Raw genomic sequence first — 17,157 nt, 5'->3', positions numbered from 1 at the left:
TATTTAAGGGCTATGTCCGAAATAGCTCCATACCTTTACAAAGTGCACTATTTGAGGGTACATATTTTTTTCCGAAATTATAGTGGACATCATCTAATGCACGTATTCAACTCAGACTCGTGCCAAAGGAATACACTTCCGTGTTTCGACACAAGATGGCGCCCGCAGTGCGCAACTAGGGTGCATAAAGGGTGCAGAGGGCTATTTCGTTCACAGCCCCGGATCGTCTTCCTCTTTCTTGAGGTTTAACTGCATTGTTTTTGGTCTATAGACCATTTTGCGAGATGTTAACAACACTGGTCCAGAAGCACTTACTGTTGTTTTTAGTTAACATTTATTTAACATTTTGATTCAGTTCAGTTTCTGTTAGTTGTATTTGGTTCTAATATTAATTAATAATAATATTTTATTCAGTGTTAAAAAACTAAAACAGGAAGTGCTTCTGGATCAGTTATGTTTAAATCTTGCAAAATGGTCTATAAATGAGACGCAGCTTGAACGACTGTGGACTTGGCCCATCATCAGCGGGGCTGCGCATCACGTGACAGCGCAATTGTAGCGTTCTGAACAACAATTTTCAGCAGAGCATTTAGACGGATAAACATAATTTGACACTGATCTGAAAATAAACAGCGATGAGTTAAACCAGAGAGATCAGTAAATTAGTCCTCACTAACCAACTAAGCCCCGCCTTTCCATGTACAGAACAGAACATTTGTCCAATCAGAGTGTACGTTGAAGACGCTACAGGAAGTAAGCGCGCGGTAAATCCGGCAGGGACAAATGGCGGGTGATGGAGACAGAATGGACGATCTGGAGGATGGAGAGATCGAGTCTGATCATGAGTCTGATGTGAAGGTAACTGCAGAGGTAAAAGTTTGATTAAACTATCTTCAGTTAGCGCTCTTCATTAGTTAACTGTGATATCAGACTGACTGATCAGTGATCGGTGATGTTGCAGTCAGTGTATGTAACTTATCAGGCACGTGAGCGTTGTTATTAAACTGAACCTGCCTTAGTTATTGCAGTAGTTATTGCTTTTTGTTTCCTTCCGATATTTTAGCAACGCCTCTCAGTGCTAGACACTGCTACTTTTGTCAGACGAATCTGTTTGAGTTTTTTTAAACTCACGCTCATTCAAACTGCAGGGTTATGTTGCCAAACTCTTTTTATTTTTAAATCCCCCCAATCAGCTGACACACTGAAAGCATTTACTCATGAACAATGTTTTTCCTCTCATTACATGTTTTGTTTTACGTGAAAATCCTCTGTGTTATTTTGATGAAATGAGTTGTGTTGGACGTCGTTTCCCATCATGTGATTGCAGATGACCCATTAGTTAGAAAAGAACATGGCTGTTTCATTCGGGATGTACTCATTGTGTTATTCCCTGTTGTAGGTGTCGTCCTTCAAGAGCAGAGCTCCTCCTGTGAACGTCGCGTCCGTCACAGGATACCGTAATTCCTTTAACACAGACTCCAGCGACAGTAACTCCGACTCGGACGATGACGCCATGCTCTGGAGACATAAACGGCGCAAGTCTTCCAATATTCCTGCCCCTGTCCACAAGCCGTGCGAGAGCGGGGCAAGAGCAGCCGCCGGCCCGTTCGCTGCCAAGATTAACAACATCTGGGGCACCGTGGTGCAAGAGCAGAGCCAGGAGGCTGTGGCGGCCGAGCTGGGCATCATGGGAATGGAGGGGGGAATCAGTATGAACAGTCGACAGAGCGAGACGTATAACTTTGTCCTGGCCCGCAAGATGATGGAGAAAGAGCGTGAGAAGGAGGAGGAGGGAGCGAAGAGCATGTTGGACATTGAGTTGGAGGGATACATGCAGCGGAGGGGAGATGATCAGATCGACCGCGATTGTCAGAAGAGAAAGCGGTCAGCTAAAGAGCGACTGGGCGTGCGGGCTGAAATGGACTTTAAGGGTCGATACGAGCTAACTGAGAACGACACTGAAGCGAGAGTGGTGGATGAAATAGCACACAGGTGGGATAACAGCAGAGTACATGGAGGAACTGTAAGATCCTGTAGATATTACATTAAACAGTTTAGTTCATCTTAGAAAATTGTGTACATCTGCAACAGGTGACCCTTAAGTGTAATTTATAGTCGTGTGTAGGTGCAATGCCTTATGCGTAGGTTGTGCATAGCGCACATCGCCAACATTTTAACAAAGCGTCCACCCTATGTGGATGGTAGGCGTTGTGATTGGTCCACTAGAACCCCTTCCATCAGGTAAAAAAGTCACCATCACCACTTGTTATGGTGAGAACAAACAATCAGCATGAAGTGTCACATATCCTTCTGTATTATGTGATCAGTAACACTCCTCTACATATTATATCTAAGTGTAAGAGACTGACAGTTCAGTAAGATGCACTCATCTTCTTCATGCAACTTGATTTTATAACGCTTGATTTGTGTATGTGTGTTGAAGACTGATGGAGCCAAAGAAAGATTTAATGGAGCGAGTGGTGCGAGTAATTGGAGCAAAGAAAGCCATCGAGCTGCTGTCAGAGACAGCAACCATTGAACTGAATGGAGGTCTCTACACTGTGGTATGTGCTTTCACAAAACTACATCTCAATGTTTGTAAACATGGCTTCTGTGTAACGCAGACTTGTTTTTAATGCAGGACGGCAGCAGGAGACGCACGCCTGGTGGAGTGTATCTGAATTTACTCAAGAACACGCCCAGTATTACTGATGAACATCTGAAGGTTTGTCATCATCACAGCTGGAGAAAGTGTTGGGTGTTTTATTGACGGGGGGGGGGGGGGGGGGGGTCACTGGACTTTGAGCTTACATATATGTTTTCTCATTTTGTATACATCAACCCTACAAAGTATCAAAATGTCTTAGTAACATGCAACAAAACAAAATGTTTGCCATTTGTTTAAGGTGAGTTTGTTTAAGTGGATTATCATGAAACCAAAGTTAATGTAGATGTGTATAAATAATGGCAAAAACTCTGGGGAGTTGGTTTTAACTGTTGGTGAAACGTATGATGATCGACACCTGTGTGAACTTCACACATTTGCTACAAATCACCTTGATATCAGGGATTGGGTGCACCTGCTGGAGAAATTATTATAAGCATTATGATAAATATTTGCACCTTCTAAAATTACGACTAAGCATAGCTATGCTTGGTGTAGATAATGTGCATTCCCGCTGACGCGTTCTACCACAGTAATAGTTGAGACGCCATTCGTGTAACTATGGTTTTAAACTTACATTTATTCCTCCATTAAAAGATGAGAAATGAAAGCTGTCCCTCCTCTCACACCTTTACCAGTGCCCTCTCCCCCAGGATGTGCACACCTACAGCATACCATCAAACACCACCTTAACAATAACTAAAAAGTAAAAGCCTTTCCTGTTAACAAAACACCATCATCGTCATTCACCTATTAATTCTAACTGCGTTCACACCAGAGGCGAATTAACTTTTGCTAGTTTAATGACAGGAAAAATGGTTTATGCGCCTGCCGCACAGTCTAAAAGTGTTTTTCCTATTCTCATATTGAGTAATGGGTGTGTTTTGGGTGTAACATTCAATAAACAAATCAGAGACTCATCTCTCATCCCCTTTAAAAGCCAGTTGCGCTCACTCCAAGCCGGATTTCCTTTTTGCATGCAGAGTTTGTAAGCGAGCAAACTTTAAGCATAGGAGGAAGACCACCAGTTTAAGATTGATGTTAAAAAAAATTGTGTTTTTTTTTTTTTTTTTGCATGATCTCTGAAAGCCAATGTTGACATTTGAAATCACCTAAACAAACACGCCCATACCCCAATAGAATCTGGACCTTCTTTAGACCCTCCCCAAGTATTATGCATGATCAATGTAATCTCAGCGTTTTTTTTTTTATAAGAATAATTTACAAATATGCAAAAAAGGTGGTCGGTAAAAATACTTTATATGTAACAAACAAGATTTTACAGACGTGTTGGGAGGCGTTTCCGCACTGGGACAGGGGCCTGAGTGTTTTGAAAAATATTATTTAAAAGTGGTTCTCATCTGTAGAGATATCCATAGAGATACAAAGTCGTCATATACAATAAATCTGTGTGGTAGCATTAAAAAAATAAAAATATATCAAAATAAATGCAATATTAGCAAAACAAAAATCTGTTTACTTACCAGGCTACAAATGAAGCAGCTTTTCTGCCAGCTGAGCTCAGCTTCACGCCTTCTAAAGCTCTGTAATCGGTCCTCATTTATGTCCAAGAGACTGAATAATAATCTTTTACATTTTAATCCTTAATTTTTTTCATACTTAAATGTTTGTGTGTTGCTGCGCATCCATGCTTGTAAAAAACCCAAATGCGCTTTGTTGTCTTGTTTATAGGCAAATATTATTAACACGCTCTTATATAGCAAAAACAATATTGCGGCATTGACTTTAGACCAGGCTTTACTTGGTCAATAGCGTAGTCTCTTTTAGTTGGCTAAGCCCCTTTAGTTTTATTTGTTTGCAGATGCCATTTACTTTAGTCACTTTTTGACATGTATGTGGGCTAAATGTAATTTTTCACGTTGCAGGATGTCTCCTCACTTTGTATAGATATGACACGTGTCTGTTTGTGTCTTATCATACAGGAGATCTTCTATGAGGAAAACCAAAAGGAATACAGCAACAAAAAAGCTGCCAAGAAGCGGCGGAAAAAAATCGTAGCCAAGAAGATGAAGCAGGCCATCGGCACTCTCAATCTCCAAGAACACAGTGATATCTCACGAGAAACATTTGCTAGTGACACTGAAGAGGCGCTGGTGTCCCTAGAGGAACCCCCTGAGGACCCGCCGGACCCTGCGCTGGGCACGGATGACATCCCTGTAGTTTACAACTCAAGTGACCTGGAGGTTTTCTAATGCATGCCGCTTCAGAGTTATCTATTACCAGCACTATTAAATACATAATACTTCAGTTATTAGTTTAAATGAGTGTTGATGGCTGATATGTGATGTCATGTATGGGGTGTTGAACATCTTGACGGCCCTGATGCTTGTACAGATTTTTTACTGGGTGTTTGGCTAGAAAAATGTGTTCTTGATTAGTTGTTAATTGTCTAAATATTTTGATTCGTTTTGTTTTTTATATCTGGTTGCATAATTGAAACACATATATTTGCTCAGACATCCAAGGGATAAAACTATCCAGTGATGACTTTTAAAACATTAAACATTCACTAAATGCAATAATATGTAGAGTATGGTTTGTGTAGGATAAAATGCTGATTTGAAATTTCAGTTTGACTGCTGAGTGAAGTGGTTTGCTTTAGGTAATATTATGTATATTTATTTTAGTAAGTATATTCTGGACACTGTCATTCAGGCGTCAGTTTCAATTAACCAAGTTAAAACACAAACTAAATCGATTTACCCTGAGATGGGAAATGCTGAGAATAAGTCCAATCAACTCTGAATAGTTTGACCCCCGAGTTAAGCGCATGCACCATGACTTTAAAAAGCCATGCTAAAAATTATAAAATCACAATTGCAACACTGCCTGAAAAGAGGTCTGCTTAGTTTTCATACTGCTGCAAGTGTATGGGCACTTATGAAATTAAAGTAAAGTGGTTGCAGTTGGAGAGAGTTGGGATTGGTGAAATTTGCTGCTGTACTCAATGCATTTAATTTCTAATCACTGTTATACCATCAGATTAGAATATCAGTAGATAAAACTGAAATCTAAAAGCATGATTCAATCTGACTTTACAAATGTTTGAAAAATTAATAAAACTAAATATCGTTCAGTGTCTCTTTAAGTGTGCAACTGCTTTAATCTCATATGTCTAATGCTGATTTGACACAATTCACTCTTCTTTCATCTAACCTGTTACATTTCTAAATTAGGGTAATGACATTTATATTTTATGCAGGCAAGAGAAAGAAGGCAAAGTCGGGCAACACCCCTAACAGCTGCAAACTGTAGACACTTAAAACTGAAGACATTTCTTTAAATTTAACTTCACTTTAAACTATTGAATTACTCATATTTAGTTGCATAAGCATTGTTGTTAATAACTGCTGCACATCTGTGACAAATTGAGTCAAGCAACGTCTGACACCTAGAAACAGGTATTTCAACCCAGGATCCACAGTAAATGTTTAGGTTTTGCTTCAGAAACTGCATTTTTAATGTCATCCCACAAGATTTCAATGGGGTAGAGGTAAGAAGATTGAGTTGGACACATCATAACCTCATTCCTTTTTGTCTGGAACCAAGAATTTCCCCATTTTCCTTGTGTGTTTGGGGTTGTCTTGTTGAAACACTCATATTAGGGGCATTTCCTCTTCTGCAAAGTGCATCATAATCTTTTCAACTATTCTGATGAATTCAAACTGATCCATGTTCCCTTGTATACATATCAGGCCCAACACGGTAGTATTAAAAACATCCAAATGCCATGTACTTTACAGAGTACTGTGACTTGAATTCAGTACCCACACTCTTAGAAAGGATGTGTTAATTTTTTACACATCATTGTGCGGTAAGCTTTTAACACATGATGTGTCATTTTGTGTTGATTTTGTGTTAAACTATAACACATGTTGTGTTAAAAATGTGTTGTTTCCATAATAACACAGAGATGGGTGGATTCTAGTCCTAGAATCAACACTAATGTGTTGTTTTTAGAACATTCGTTCTGAGAGTGCAGGGTTCACCTTAGGTCTTGTTGATAACCACTAGACCCCAAAAGAACAATTTTACTCTCATCAGGTCACAAAAATCTTACCCCATTTATCTTTGGGCCAGTTGATGTGATTCTGCTCATGCCTTTATTTCAACAATGCTGCTTCATGAGGGGTTCTTGTAAACAGCTTAACTTCAGTTAGATGTCTTCTGACCCTCACAGTACTTACAGATCATCTTATATCATCTTTGATCATTCTAGATTTAAAGAAATACTACTACGAATAATAGCCGAATGTAACCACTGAGGTTACAGATGTTTTTTTAAACACAACTGTATATGATTGTAATACTTTTGATAGCCTATAAGTTACACAGTTTCTGGCTTGTAATGAAATGATGACTTTGTGTTAAAAAAAATATTGGTTAATTGAAAGTGGGCAACACTCACAGATTTGTATTTGTTAAATGGCAGACATCCCACTACAGCTTAGACTATGACAGAGTATCTGAACAGATATCTGCGATAATTTCATTTAAAAATAAAACAGGAAATATAGGACAAAAAGACACATTTGTTGCCTTCTAGTCCTTTTAGTGTATTTAAAGTTTTTAAATATTGTAGGGCTGCATGATTTTGGCAAAAATAATTATATAGGAACTGTACCAGTCACAGGTTTGGACTCTTGACCTAAATATTTCATATTATCTTAAAAGTCTTTTATTGTGAAGATGTTTGTTCAAATGCTTGAAATTACTTTTGTAGACAAAAATATAATTGTGCCAAACATATGAATTTCTTTCATTATTAAACAAAAAATTTGATTTAAAAAATACATTTATAGTGTGGGTGTCATTCTCCGCAACAGCCAGGACTGCAAGACCACAGTTTATTTATATAAATCAAAAAGGATAGGTGGATTTGCACTTACAGTCATTTTGAAACTTAAACAATACCTCAATGTTAAATGGTTGATGGGTTCAATGTTTTAAAATGAGAGTGGGGTCTTGTTTGATTAACAAATCGTACCATTTCGTACAAATAAGCCACAAGGTTAATTTGTACACATTTGAATGAATTCGCCATGAGATAGGGTTGGTTAATTAGATACATAAAGAAAGGGACAGCATGAGATGTACATTTCCAAAGAATGTATTTGTTATGATGATGGGTGGTGTAGATCTTTTGTTAATATATGATTATTGGCCTGGAAGCTGGTTTTCATGCACAGTTTTCCTAAATAAATAAATATATTATGTGGAATAATAAAAACAAAATAGCCTAGATCTCTTTTTTTATATAAGCTGGTATGAAAATGGTATTGTGTTTGTTAGACAACTTTTAATTTCAGACGGTAATTTACTTGGATAAATTTGGGTTTCCAGTTACAACAAAAGATTATGCAGTTGGCAAAAAAGACAATAGTTTATGTTTATAAGAGACATTGATATTCTTAAACATAGTTGTTCTAACAAACATATAAGGAAAGTTATATTAGCTGAAACAACTAATCGTAAAAGTTTAATGTGGGTGAATGTATTTATATATAGACTATATAGAGGTTACATTTAGAATTTGACATGATATTTATCTTGCTTTGCCAATTTATATATCCTGCTTTGCGAGTCCATTGCCTATTTATTTTGTAACTGTGTATACAGCAATGGTTTTTTGGGTTGATATGGAAAACTTATTAGAAGGAAAACAGATTCTACATTGAAATTAAATGATTTTGACCTATGTATGTATTATTCTAATTAGAATATCATTTGGCTTTTTCAAAATTTCATTAAATTTCTCAGAAGCAGTGTGCTAGAGTCGCGCATGCGCTAACGACGTGCCCTCAACGTTTTTGTGGTGCCTTTCATTTGAATGTTTTGTCTCAACTGCTCGGTTGAACCCGTCGAATGACGCGGCGACCAGTCATTGGGTGTATGTGGTCACGTGTCACAGTGGCGCGGCCATATTAGTTCAGTCATTCTCTCATGCGGCTAGTACGGAGAGACACGCGCCGCGCATATTGGTCTGTTTCGAGCGGGTTGGATAGAGTTAGAATCGCACTGAGCTGAATGTCTGTAATCAGACCCGTTGATCAGATTAATTAAGTCTTGGTTGAAGGATGGCGAGCGCGACTCCGGTCGGTCAGCGGTCCCGCGCTAGCGGCGCCGCGTCCCCTCTGAGCCCGGCGCGGATCTCTCGTCTGCAGGAGAAAGCAGATCTGCAGCACCTCAATGATCGTCTGGCCGCTTACATCGACACAGTGCGTAGTCTGCAGTCTGATAACAGCGTCTTACAGCTGCAGATCCAAGAACACGAGCAACTGCGCACCCGCGACATCACTGCACTCAAAGCACTCTACGAAACTGAACTGGCGGACGCGCGCAGATCGCTGGATGATACTGCGAGGGAGCGCGCACGCCTGCAGATTGAGCTTGGCAAGATTAGCAACGAGCACGAGCAACTGCTGCACGAGTGAGTCTAGTTCATAACCCGTGTGAGGAAAAGAGAGAGAGAGTGCGCGTACGTGTGTGAGAGAGGTTGTTGTTGTTGTTGGTTTCTTGTTCTATGTATAATGCTTGGCAATAGAGTAAGTACACACAATCACGACATTAATGTAACGCTATACATTGAGTTAAAACTAAGAGTGTGTGTGACAGAGAACGTGTTTTGATTGACAGCAGCAGCCAGTTCATGATCCCTTTACTGTTATAACACGTGTGATGTGTGTGTGTGTGTGTGTGTGTGTGTGTGTGTGTGTGTGTACAGAGCTCTATGTGAAGTGTTGTTGTTCAGTAATGGACACTTGCTACACACAGGTGTATGTGTATACAGAGTTCTATGTAAAGTGTTTTTGTTCAGTAATGAACACATGCTATACACACAGTTGTGCAGGGTTCAGATGTGTGTGTTCATTTCACCAGCAGCTGCTGTCATAATCATGTATGAGTGAAGTATAACTGTGTGTGTGTGTGTGTGTGTGTGTGTGTGTGTGTGTGTGTGTGTGTGTGTGTGTGTCGTACACTATGATTACTTTTATTGCATTAGTTTTACACAGACATTATATGAGTCTTAAAGGTAAAGTGCAGTTGATTTGTTCAGAGTCTGTTGGCTGATTCATCTGAACACTAGCTGTGTTTCCATTGTAGATTTGCACAAAACTTTAGTGTTATTTTATCATAATGTCGACAAAGACTTGCAAAATAATGGTGTTTCCATTAACTGGTGATATACGACTGAAACATAGTTTTGAGACTTCTAGGGATAAGTCATTATAAACATCACATTGACTGATGTTGGTAGGTTTACTAATAGCACTAGGCATTATGTTTTCGAAGGAGACGTAAGAGTATTATCTAGGGCTGCACGATTCGGAAAAAAATCTAATTGCAATTTTTCTGATCAAAATTGCGATTCGCGATTTAAAGTGCGATTCATTAGTATATAATAAAAAAGCTACATCCAGGTTTGTTGTGGTGGTTTTAATAGCACCAAAGAAAGATGCTGTGCTACTGTTTATTTAAAACCTCTTAAACATTGAACCAAGGTGTTTGATGGACATTCCGCAGACACACTTTTTTTTAAATCTAAGAACATTAAGAAAATACAGTTTAACAAAAATTTATTGAAAGTTTTATTTAAAATAACATATAGGCCAATGTATTTTGGCTGTCACTACAACAATGCTTCTGACAAGCAAACTTTTAGTTTTTTCTTTTAATCATAAGACTATACTCATCTTGTTTTACTTTTCAGGCATCTGTCATAAATGTAAATATGTTAGTTATTAGAATCTATGATTTAACATAAGCAAAAAATACAAATAAAACACTGCACAGTCCTCACTGTAGGATTTTAAATGTGGAGCTGCAGAAGATTGTTCACTTAAGAGTAAGGAGTGATTTAAATATTTGGTGTGTAATAAACATTTCTGACACAGAAAGCACCAGGTTACTGTCTGTCACTTTAAGACACAAGACAGCTTTAAGACACAAGACTGCTCTGCTTCAATATACTGATAAACATCCAGCTGTTTATGTTCACTTAGACAAGAAAGAAAACTTAAGTTTAGTGATCACGCGTGTGCTGACTGCTCTCTGTGTGCGCACTTCATGAACCCTCGTGCCTGTAAATATTCAAAGCGGTGCAGATGTGCGCGTGCAAGAAACTATACTGTACCTCTTTCGTCTGCTGTGTTCCGGGCTTTAATGAAACCTGCTTATAGTCTGATGAGGCGCTTGTCATTGTTTGCGATGCATGACGAGAAACGGACGTATATACACCTTTCTTTAAGTCCAACATTACACAAAAGGGAAATGTTTTCGCGCATTTCTGTCCTTTCATTTGCCGGTTAATGAGTTATAATGGGTTTTAAAAATGACTGAATCCAAAATCTGCCAACTTCCATGACATTCCGTGTTGTGCAGTTAATTCCATTTGAATGCATTTCGCGATTCTGTCTGTGTTTTCCGCATCGCGGAAATCATATGGCCGTTCACTTTGTTGGGGAGTTGAACTGCTCGCGCAATGACGTTATCTGACGTTCAGTCAGCACCTCAGTGTTAATGCTCTCTATTGGTTTAAACCGCATCAAACGTAAAATGCGCATGGAGCGAACTATCAAAAACTGCGTACTAGATGATTGTTATATGTGATAGTTCTGAATCGAAAAAATCGCAGCTTTTGCGATTCGAAAATCGCACTCATCCAAATCGCGATTTCGGTTTAAAAACAATTAATGTCTATGTTTGAGCGGCGTGTAAGGGGTTAATGCCTCGTGTTGTCCAAAGAAGCTGAGTTTACAACAAACTGGAAAACTAGTCCTTTGTTTTTTTGTTAAATTATATGACTAAAGTTGTTACCTGTAAATTTAAATCATGTTTTTTTTATTAAGTACTCTGTATCGGTATCGGCAAGTACTGAAATGCAAGTACTCGTACTCGTATTCCAAAAAAGTGGTATCGGTGCATCCCTACTTTGAAGCGTCATATAAAGGTGTGTCATAAAGGTAATGGTACTTGTTTTTGTTAAGTCTGGCATACACGTCAAGATTATTGGTTATCCCAGACGAAAGATTGCCATCTTGAAACAGTCGTCGCGATTTCTGGGATCGTGGATCTTCATTGGTGGTCCTATGTCATACAGCGAGAGAGGTTCAAAGATGGTCGTTTTCCCGGTCTTGCGTCCAAAGATGGTCTACGATCGTTTTCTGACAGTGTCAGAAATTCAGCATGATCACCGCACAGTGTGTTTGCTGCTACGACCTGCATACTGGTATTTGTTTACCACCAGCGCATGCTGGTGACGTTGCGCTAACGTGTGATGCAGCTGCCAAAGCTTCCGTGTCATCATCGTACAGTCTACATGCTTGTCGTACCCAAGTTTAAATGATCCATGTCACACTGTGTCGTAAGAGTACAAGAGTGCAAAAATCCTGCAGTGTATTCTAGGCTTTATACAATATGGGCATATTGGCAAGGAAAGCCTCTTATACGTTGGAGCAGACACACATTGAGGTATTTTTGGGAGGTTTTAGTTGGGGATGGGCGATTAATTCGCATGTGATTGTTATTGCGCATCTCGTCAGTGAAGCCGGTTCCATTATTAGATTTGCCGTCAGCCGCTTTCAGATGGAGCGGCATTTACTACACAAAGCCGTAGTTCACTGACAATCGGTGAAATTTTGCATTCATTATCACGGACGTATCGCCTGCGATTTGTATGTGATATGGCCCTTTAGCTTTAGTGGGCAAGCTGTCTTGGGCTACAGGGTGATATGAAATTGTAATTTTATAACATGGATCCGACTTCTTTCTTATGGATCCGATTCCAGAATTGGAATTGAAATTTGATTCCCAACCCTAATAATGTCTAATCAGGTGCTCTTGGCCGTCTGTCAAACATTCCACACATTCCTGAGATTCCGAGGTCACTGGCTGGGGTACTAAAATAGAGCAAATCTGTGTCCTCGTGAACACTAAAACACCATAGCAATAAATCCGTGTTCATACAATGTAGTGCTCATACATACTGAATCTGAGATGTTTGTGTTAACTTTTGAATTTTATGTTTGGTATTTGGTCACTAGCTGCACAAATCTTGCTAAAATAACATATGACCATTGTGTTAAACAGCTAACAACTACCTAACAAACTCAACTGACATTTAAAAGTAAACCCAGAAAAAATAAATCAATTTAAAAGGAAAATGAGATGTAGCTATTTAACACTTGTTTTAACCTTTCAATGGATATTTTGTAGAAAAATAGAACCGCATTATTTTTCATAAGTATTTTACGTGCATTGTCTCAAATGTGAACCCAAACTATGGTTTGTTTGGCTAGTTTGGTCGCTACGTTCTGTACCAGGGTGCGGTACGCTTAAGCTTCCAGGGTACGCTTTGCAGAGGTGGTCTCGGGTACGGTTCCCTTTGATTGGGGGGTGAGGCACTGTCTTCAGCTGTCACTGTAAAACACTCTGATAGTTGCAGCTCAACATGAACGTCATCACCGCTTTTTGGACTGAGCATCGGAACAACTAACACTTTTCTTCATTTCAAGCACTGCTTGAGTGGTGTGTTCATTATTATTCTTAATGTGAAACACAACAACAAAACAATGACAAACTCGCTTACATTAAACAATACAACTTTATTGACAAAACAAATAATCACATGCTTCTGCCATCGTCCCCACACTTTCATTGATAAATGTAATCTGACACCTGCTGCTCATCTGTGCTGTGTCTCGCACATCCTGCTTTCTGCCACATGGGAAGATGAGAAAAGTGGACTAAACTTGCTTTGTGTTTGTTACAGTTATGCTAAGAAGGAATCTGATCTGGCCGGCTCTCAGGCTCATGTGAAGGAGATTGAAGCTCTGCTGAACACTAAAGAAGCTGCACTGAGCACAGCGGCGTCTGAGAGGAAAGCTCTGGAGAACACGCTAGCAGACCTGCAGCTACGAGTCCACGAGGTACAAACACGCCATCACACAAAAACTCTTATTTCTAAGCTTAGATGGCTGTTTAAAGCTGTGAAAGTTGTGAGAGCGCAATTACAAAAATGCGCTGATGGGACTGCTAGTATCTGCAGGTTATTTACTAAAAAAGCGCAAATTAAAGAACACAGACGCAACAGCTGATTTCCATAATGACTGACACAATCTACTTAGAGCAGCGAAAATAAGTGCATGGTCACAAATAAGCAGAGCTGATGATGTGCGGGTGATCTACTAACACCTGATGTGCTTGAGTTCAGCACCACAGACATCCCAGCGGAAAATTCATGGTGTGTAATCTCAGCTAATGAAGCCATAGTGCACTGAAAAGAATGGGAGGTCAAAATTAAGGTTTACAAGAAGTTTTGAAACACTTGGTATTGTGTGACTTCTGGTGACTCCTCTTTTATTTACTTCAGCAAATAAAAAAATAACATGGCTTGGCAAACAATGTTTTTAAATATGTTCCTCTGACATTACAAACAAACCTATGTTAAAAAACATATGTATCCTCTGCATATCACACGCTTTTTTATCTCTGCGATGCCGCCTTCTATCAGCTAAAATTGCAGCCATTTTAACCCAAATGATTTAAGACATGCTTTTATTCACTGTAAAATATTGGTGCAAATACCAGTAATTTTACAAGCGCAAACGTTAGTAAACCGCGTTGCGTGAATCATTTAAATAATCTCCTCATAAATTTTGCGTCTGTAAGGTGAAACTCATAGAAATGCATATGCAATAAAGTCAGTGGCAAAAACAACTTGACCATAAAACTTCTTTAAACATTCCAAATAATATAAATGAAGAAAACAGTATCAAGTTTTTCAGCAGATTAATAACTTACTTTGATCTGGTGTTAGACATTTACATTCTTTCCTTGTTTTAAATTGATTTCATTATAAACAAAAATAAGTTTCAACGCAAATAAAAGATAAATGGAGCAGACGCATCTGGCTTTATAACTGCGCATCTTGTGTTGTATTACTCAATTGAATTAAATGGATGCTATTTCTAAGAAAAAGCCTTGCAAAGAGATTACAAAGTGTAGATATGGTGCCATTCAAATCAGTACAGGATTAAGACATGAATGCAGACTTTAGATGCTCTGTTTGATCATTATAAGAAATATGTAATTTTTAAATGAGAGTTAGGGCAGGAAGAAAGAAACACTGAAACTACATCCAAGCGTGTTTAATGCAAAGATATATTTGGAAACACTTTATAATAAGGTTGTTTTTAGCACTAATCGGACAGGAATCAGTGTTTCCTCTAGGATTTTTTCCAGCTGTGGCGGCAGGGGGCGCCCATGATGATTATAAATGTACCACATTTTTTTAATGTAGAAAACATGTATTTTTTATCATTTTCATGCTGTCATTTACTTTTCCTTATATTTATAGCATATTGCTTTTCTATGTTTGATCTAAACTGTATTTTCTTAAAAAATACGTAAGTTTTATAGCTTCATACGGATTTTTCATTGTAGTTTTAATGTAGTGTGCAAGTTCGTGCTCGTGTTTAGCGTTACACAGCTGTTGCAAAGTCACGCACAGTCCTGTTTGATAATCCGCACTGCTGTGATTGACAGAACACCTGACCAGTTATCCAACATCAGCAGCAATTTATTCCACACCTGACCAGCTGAGCGGTCAGCAGCGCGCTGCGCTTATAGCCTATATTCTGAATAACTAATGGCCAGATAAGTTGATAATATGAGTACAGTGATTCCAGATGAATGTCCAAAAAACTCGTAATATGTTAAATCGAAAGTTTAATCGTGTCATTTCTCGCAGCCCCGCGCTGCGTCCGTATATGCGCCTGTGAACAGCATACGAGTGATGACCTTGCAACTTAAATTACCCTTAATTTATTGCCATACAGAAAAGTAAAATAACATTCTAAACTGTAAATTGTGTATTTTTATTCGTGTAAACTCACAATAAGGAGAAAACCTTGTGCTTATTTAAAATCATTAAAAACATGACGTGTTTTCTGCTGCTTTGGTTTAACAGCGCGTCACAAAAAAAGAACAGCAACTCAAATACTTTTTTGATTGTCAATCTGATAATTATAACATATTTCGTGTAGGCTAATTTATTTTATTATTATTTCTCAAAACAGAGACGTAGCCTAATCATCATCTGTTGATTTAAATCTATTTGTGCATGGAACTAAACCCATGGGGGAAATTATGATATTTTAGGAGATTTATTTATAAATGAGTGAACAACGCGAATCCAGAAAGGAATTTATTTCTTTAAGACAGTCAGTCTGGCAGGGCGGACATTTCGGTAGCTTTATTTATTTTGCGAGCTTTTGCGTGGGTTTTGTCTAGAAGGGATGCAGAAAATGACGAAAAGTTTAGGATTAGATTTGGAGGTAGGATTTTTAGGATGAAAACAGTGGCTCTGGCAAAATGAGATACAAATACATCCTACAATCCTGTGAAATTTTGTGTTTAGAGTTGGGTTTGGGTGAAGGATTAGGATAAAACAGTGCTCATCCGGCGAGATTTCGTTTGCTGTATCCCTTCTATCCACAACCGAAGGCGTGGCGGGCATGTTTTAGGCGTGGCGGCCCACCACGGTTGAATGTATATAGCGGAAACACTGGGAATAGTTTTTCATACAAACTTTGAGTTTCAAAAATATGATCCCACTTGTAAGCCCCCATCAAGAGCCTCATGGCAGCATTCTGGACTAGTTGGGGTGGACTAATTCTGTGTGACTGACACTCACATGCAAGGAATTACAATCGTCAAGTCTTAAAAACACAAAATCATCGATCACCTTCTCAAGATCATTTAAAGACAAAAAGTTTTGACATTATTCAGTAATCGTGATTTAAAAATTTTTTTATTTAACTGAATATATTTATTTGTGAAATGTCAAGGTGTTTTCAAACATTATTTCTACATTTTTAACCGCAGTTTTGCAAAATGGGTCAGCTCACTGAAATTTAGCTGTTCAGTCATAACAGGACCTCCAAACCTTACTTGCTTTACTTTCATTAAAATGGAAGAATCGCTGACATCCAGGCTTTTACCTCTTTTAGACAATTCAAAAGGGAGTCCCAAATCCCATAATTGTGACATTGACCCTATCGGACTTTAACTTGTGAACGGCATCTTGCCTTGAACAATATGATAAGCTGCCTTGTTAGCACAGCCTGCAGCGTTGAGAGGAGCTGTGCTTTGTGTCATATAAAGCTTATATAACCATAAATCTCCACAATAAAAGTACAGTTTAAAGTTTGAGCACAGTGTTGTAAATGTAAACTTTCTTGCAGTAGCTCCACACTGCATACAATGTACGCCTTACTGTTTCATTACGGTTTTATTTTCTACTGTCTTTACACTGAACACAAATTCTTGCAACCATTCAGGGGTGCGTTTCCTGAAAAACGACATAACTCGCTGCTGAACCACCATAGTACATAGTATGCATAGTTGGAGAAATTTATTTTACTCATTACTTAAGAAAAGTTATATTATTACGTAATGCGCGAAACTTG

The 17,157-nt window shown here is 38.6% G+C and overlaps 2 protein-coding genes across 3 annotated transcripts in view; both read left to right on the top strand.

Moving 5' to 3' along the window:
* Positions 1–477: 477 nt before the first annotated feature.
* phax (phosphorylated adaptor for RNA export) lies at positions 478–5,256 on the top strand. Of its 2 annotated transcripts, none has more exons than XM_065263548.2 (5): positions 478–858; positions 1,400–1,992; positions 2,444–2,564; positions 2,642–2,725; positions 4,609–5,256. In XM_065263548.2, the coding sequence occupies exons 1-5, from the start codon at positions 784–786 to the stop codon at positions 4,876–4,878; spliced, it is 1,143 nt and encodes a 380-aa protein (XP_065119620.2). In that variant the 5' UTR covers positions 478–783; the 3' UTR covers positions 4,879–5,256. The 2 variants fall into 2 exon arrangements, with proteins under 2 accessions (XP_065119620.2, XP_065119619.2); XM_065263547.2 differs by having other exon boundaries at positions 487–870.
* A 3,349-nt stretch (positions 5,257–8,605) lies between these two features.
* The window catches only part of lmnb1 (lamin B1), a 16,765-nt gene continuing 8,213 nt past the window's right edge, over positions 8,606–17,157 (top strand). Inside the window, exons 1-2 of the mRNA XM_065263494.2 lie at positions 8,606–9,116; positions 13,458–13,614. Coding sequence (XP_065119566.2) covers positions 8,764–9,116; positions 13,458–13,614 — 510 coding nt within the window. The 5' untranslated portion in view covers positions 8,606–8,763. The remainder of the gene's footprint in view (positions 9,117–13,457; positions 13,615–17,157) is intronic.

Source organism: Paramisgurnus dabryanus, chromosome 11 (assembly GCF_030506205.2).
Source record: "Paramisgurnus dabryanus chromosome 11, PD_genome_1.1, whole genome shotgun sequence".
Taxonomy (NCBI): Eukaryota; Metazoa; Chordata; class Actinopteri; order Cypriniformes; family Cobitidae; genus Paramisgurnus; species Paramisgurnus dabryanus.
This window is presented reverse-complemented; position numbering and strand designations above follow the sequence as displayed.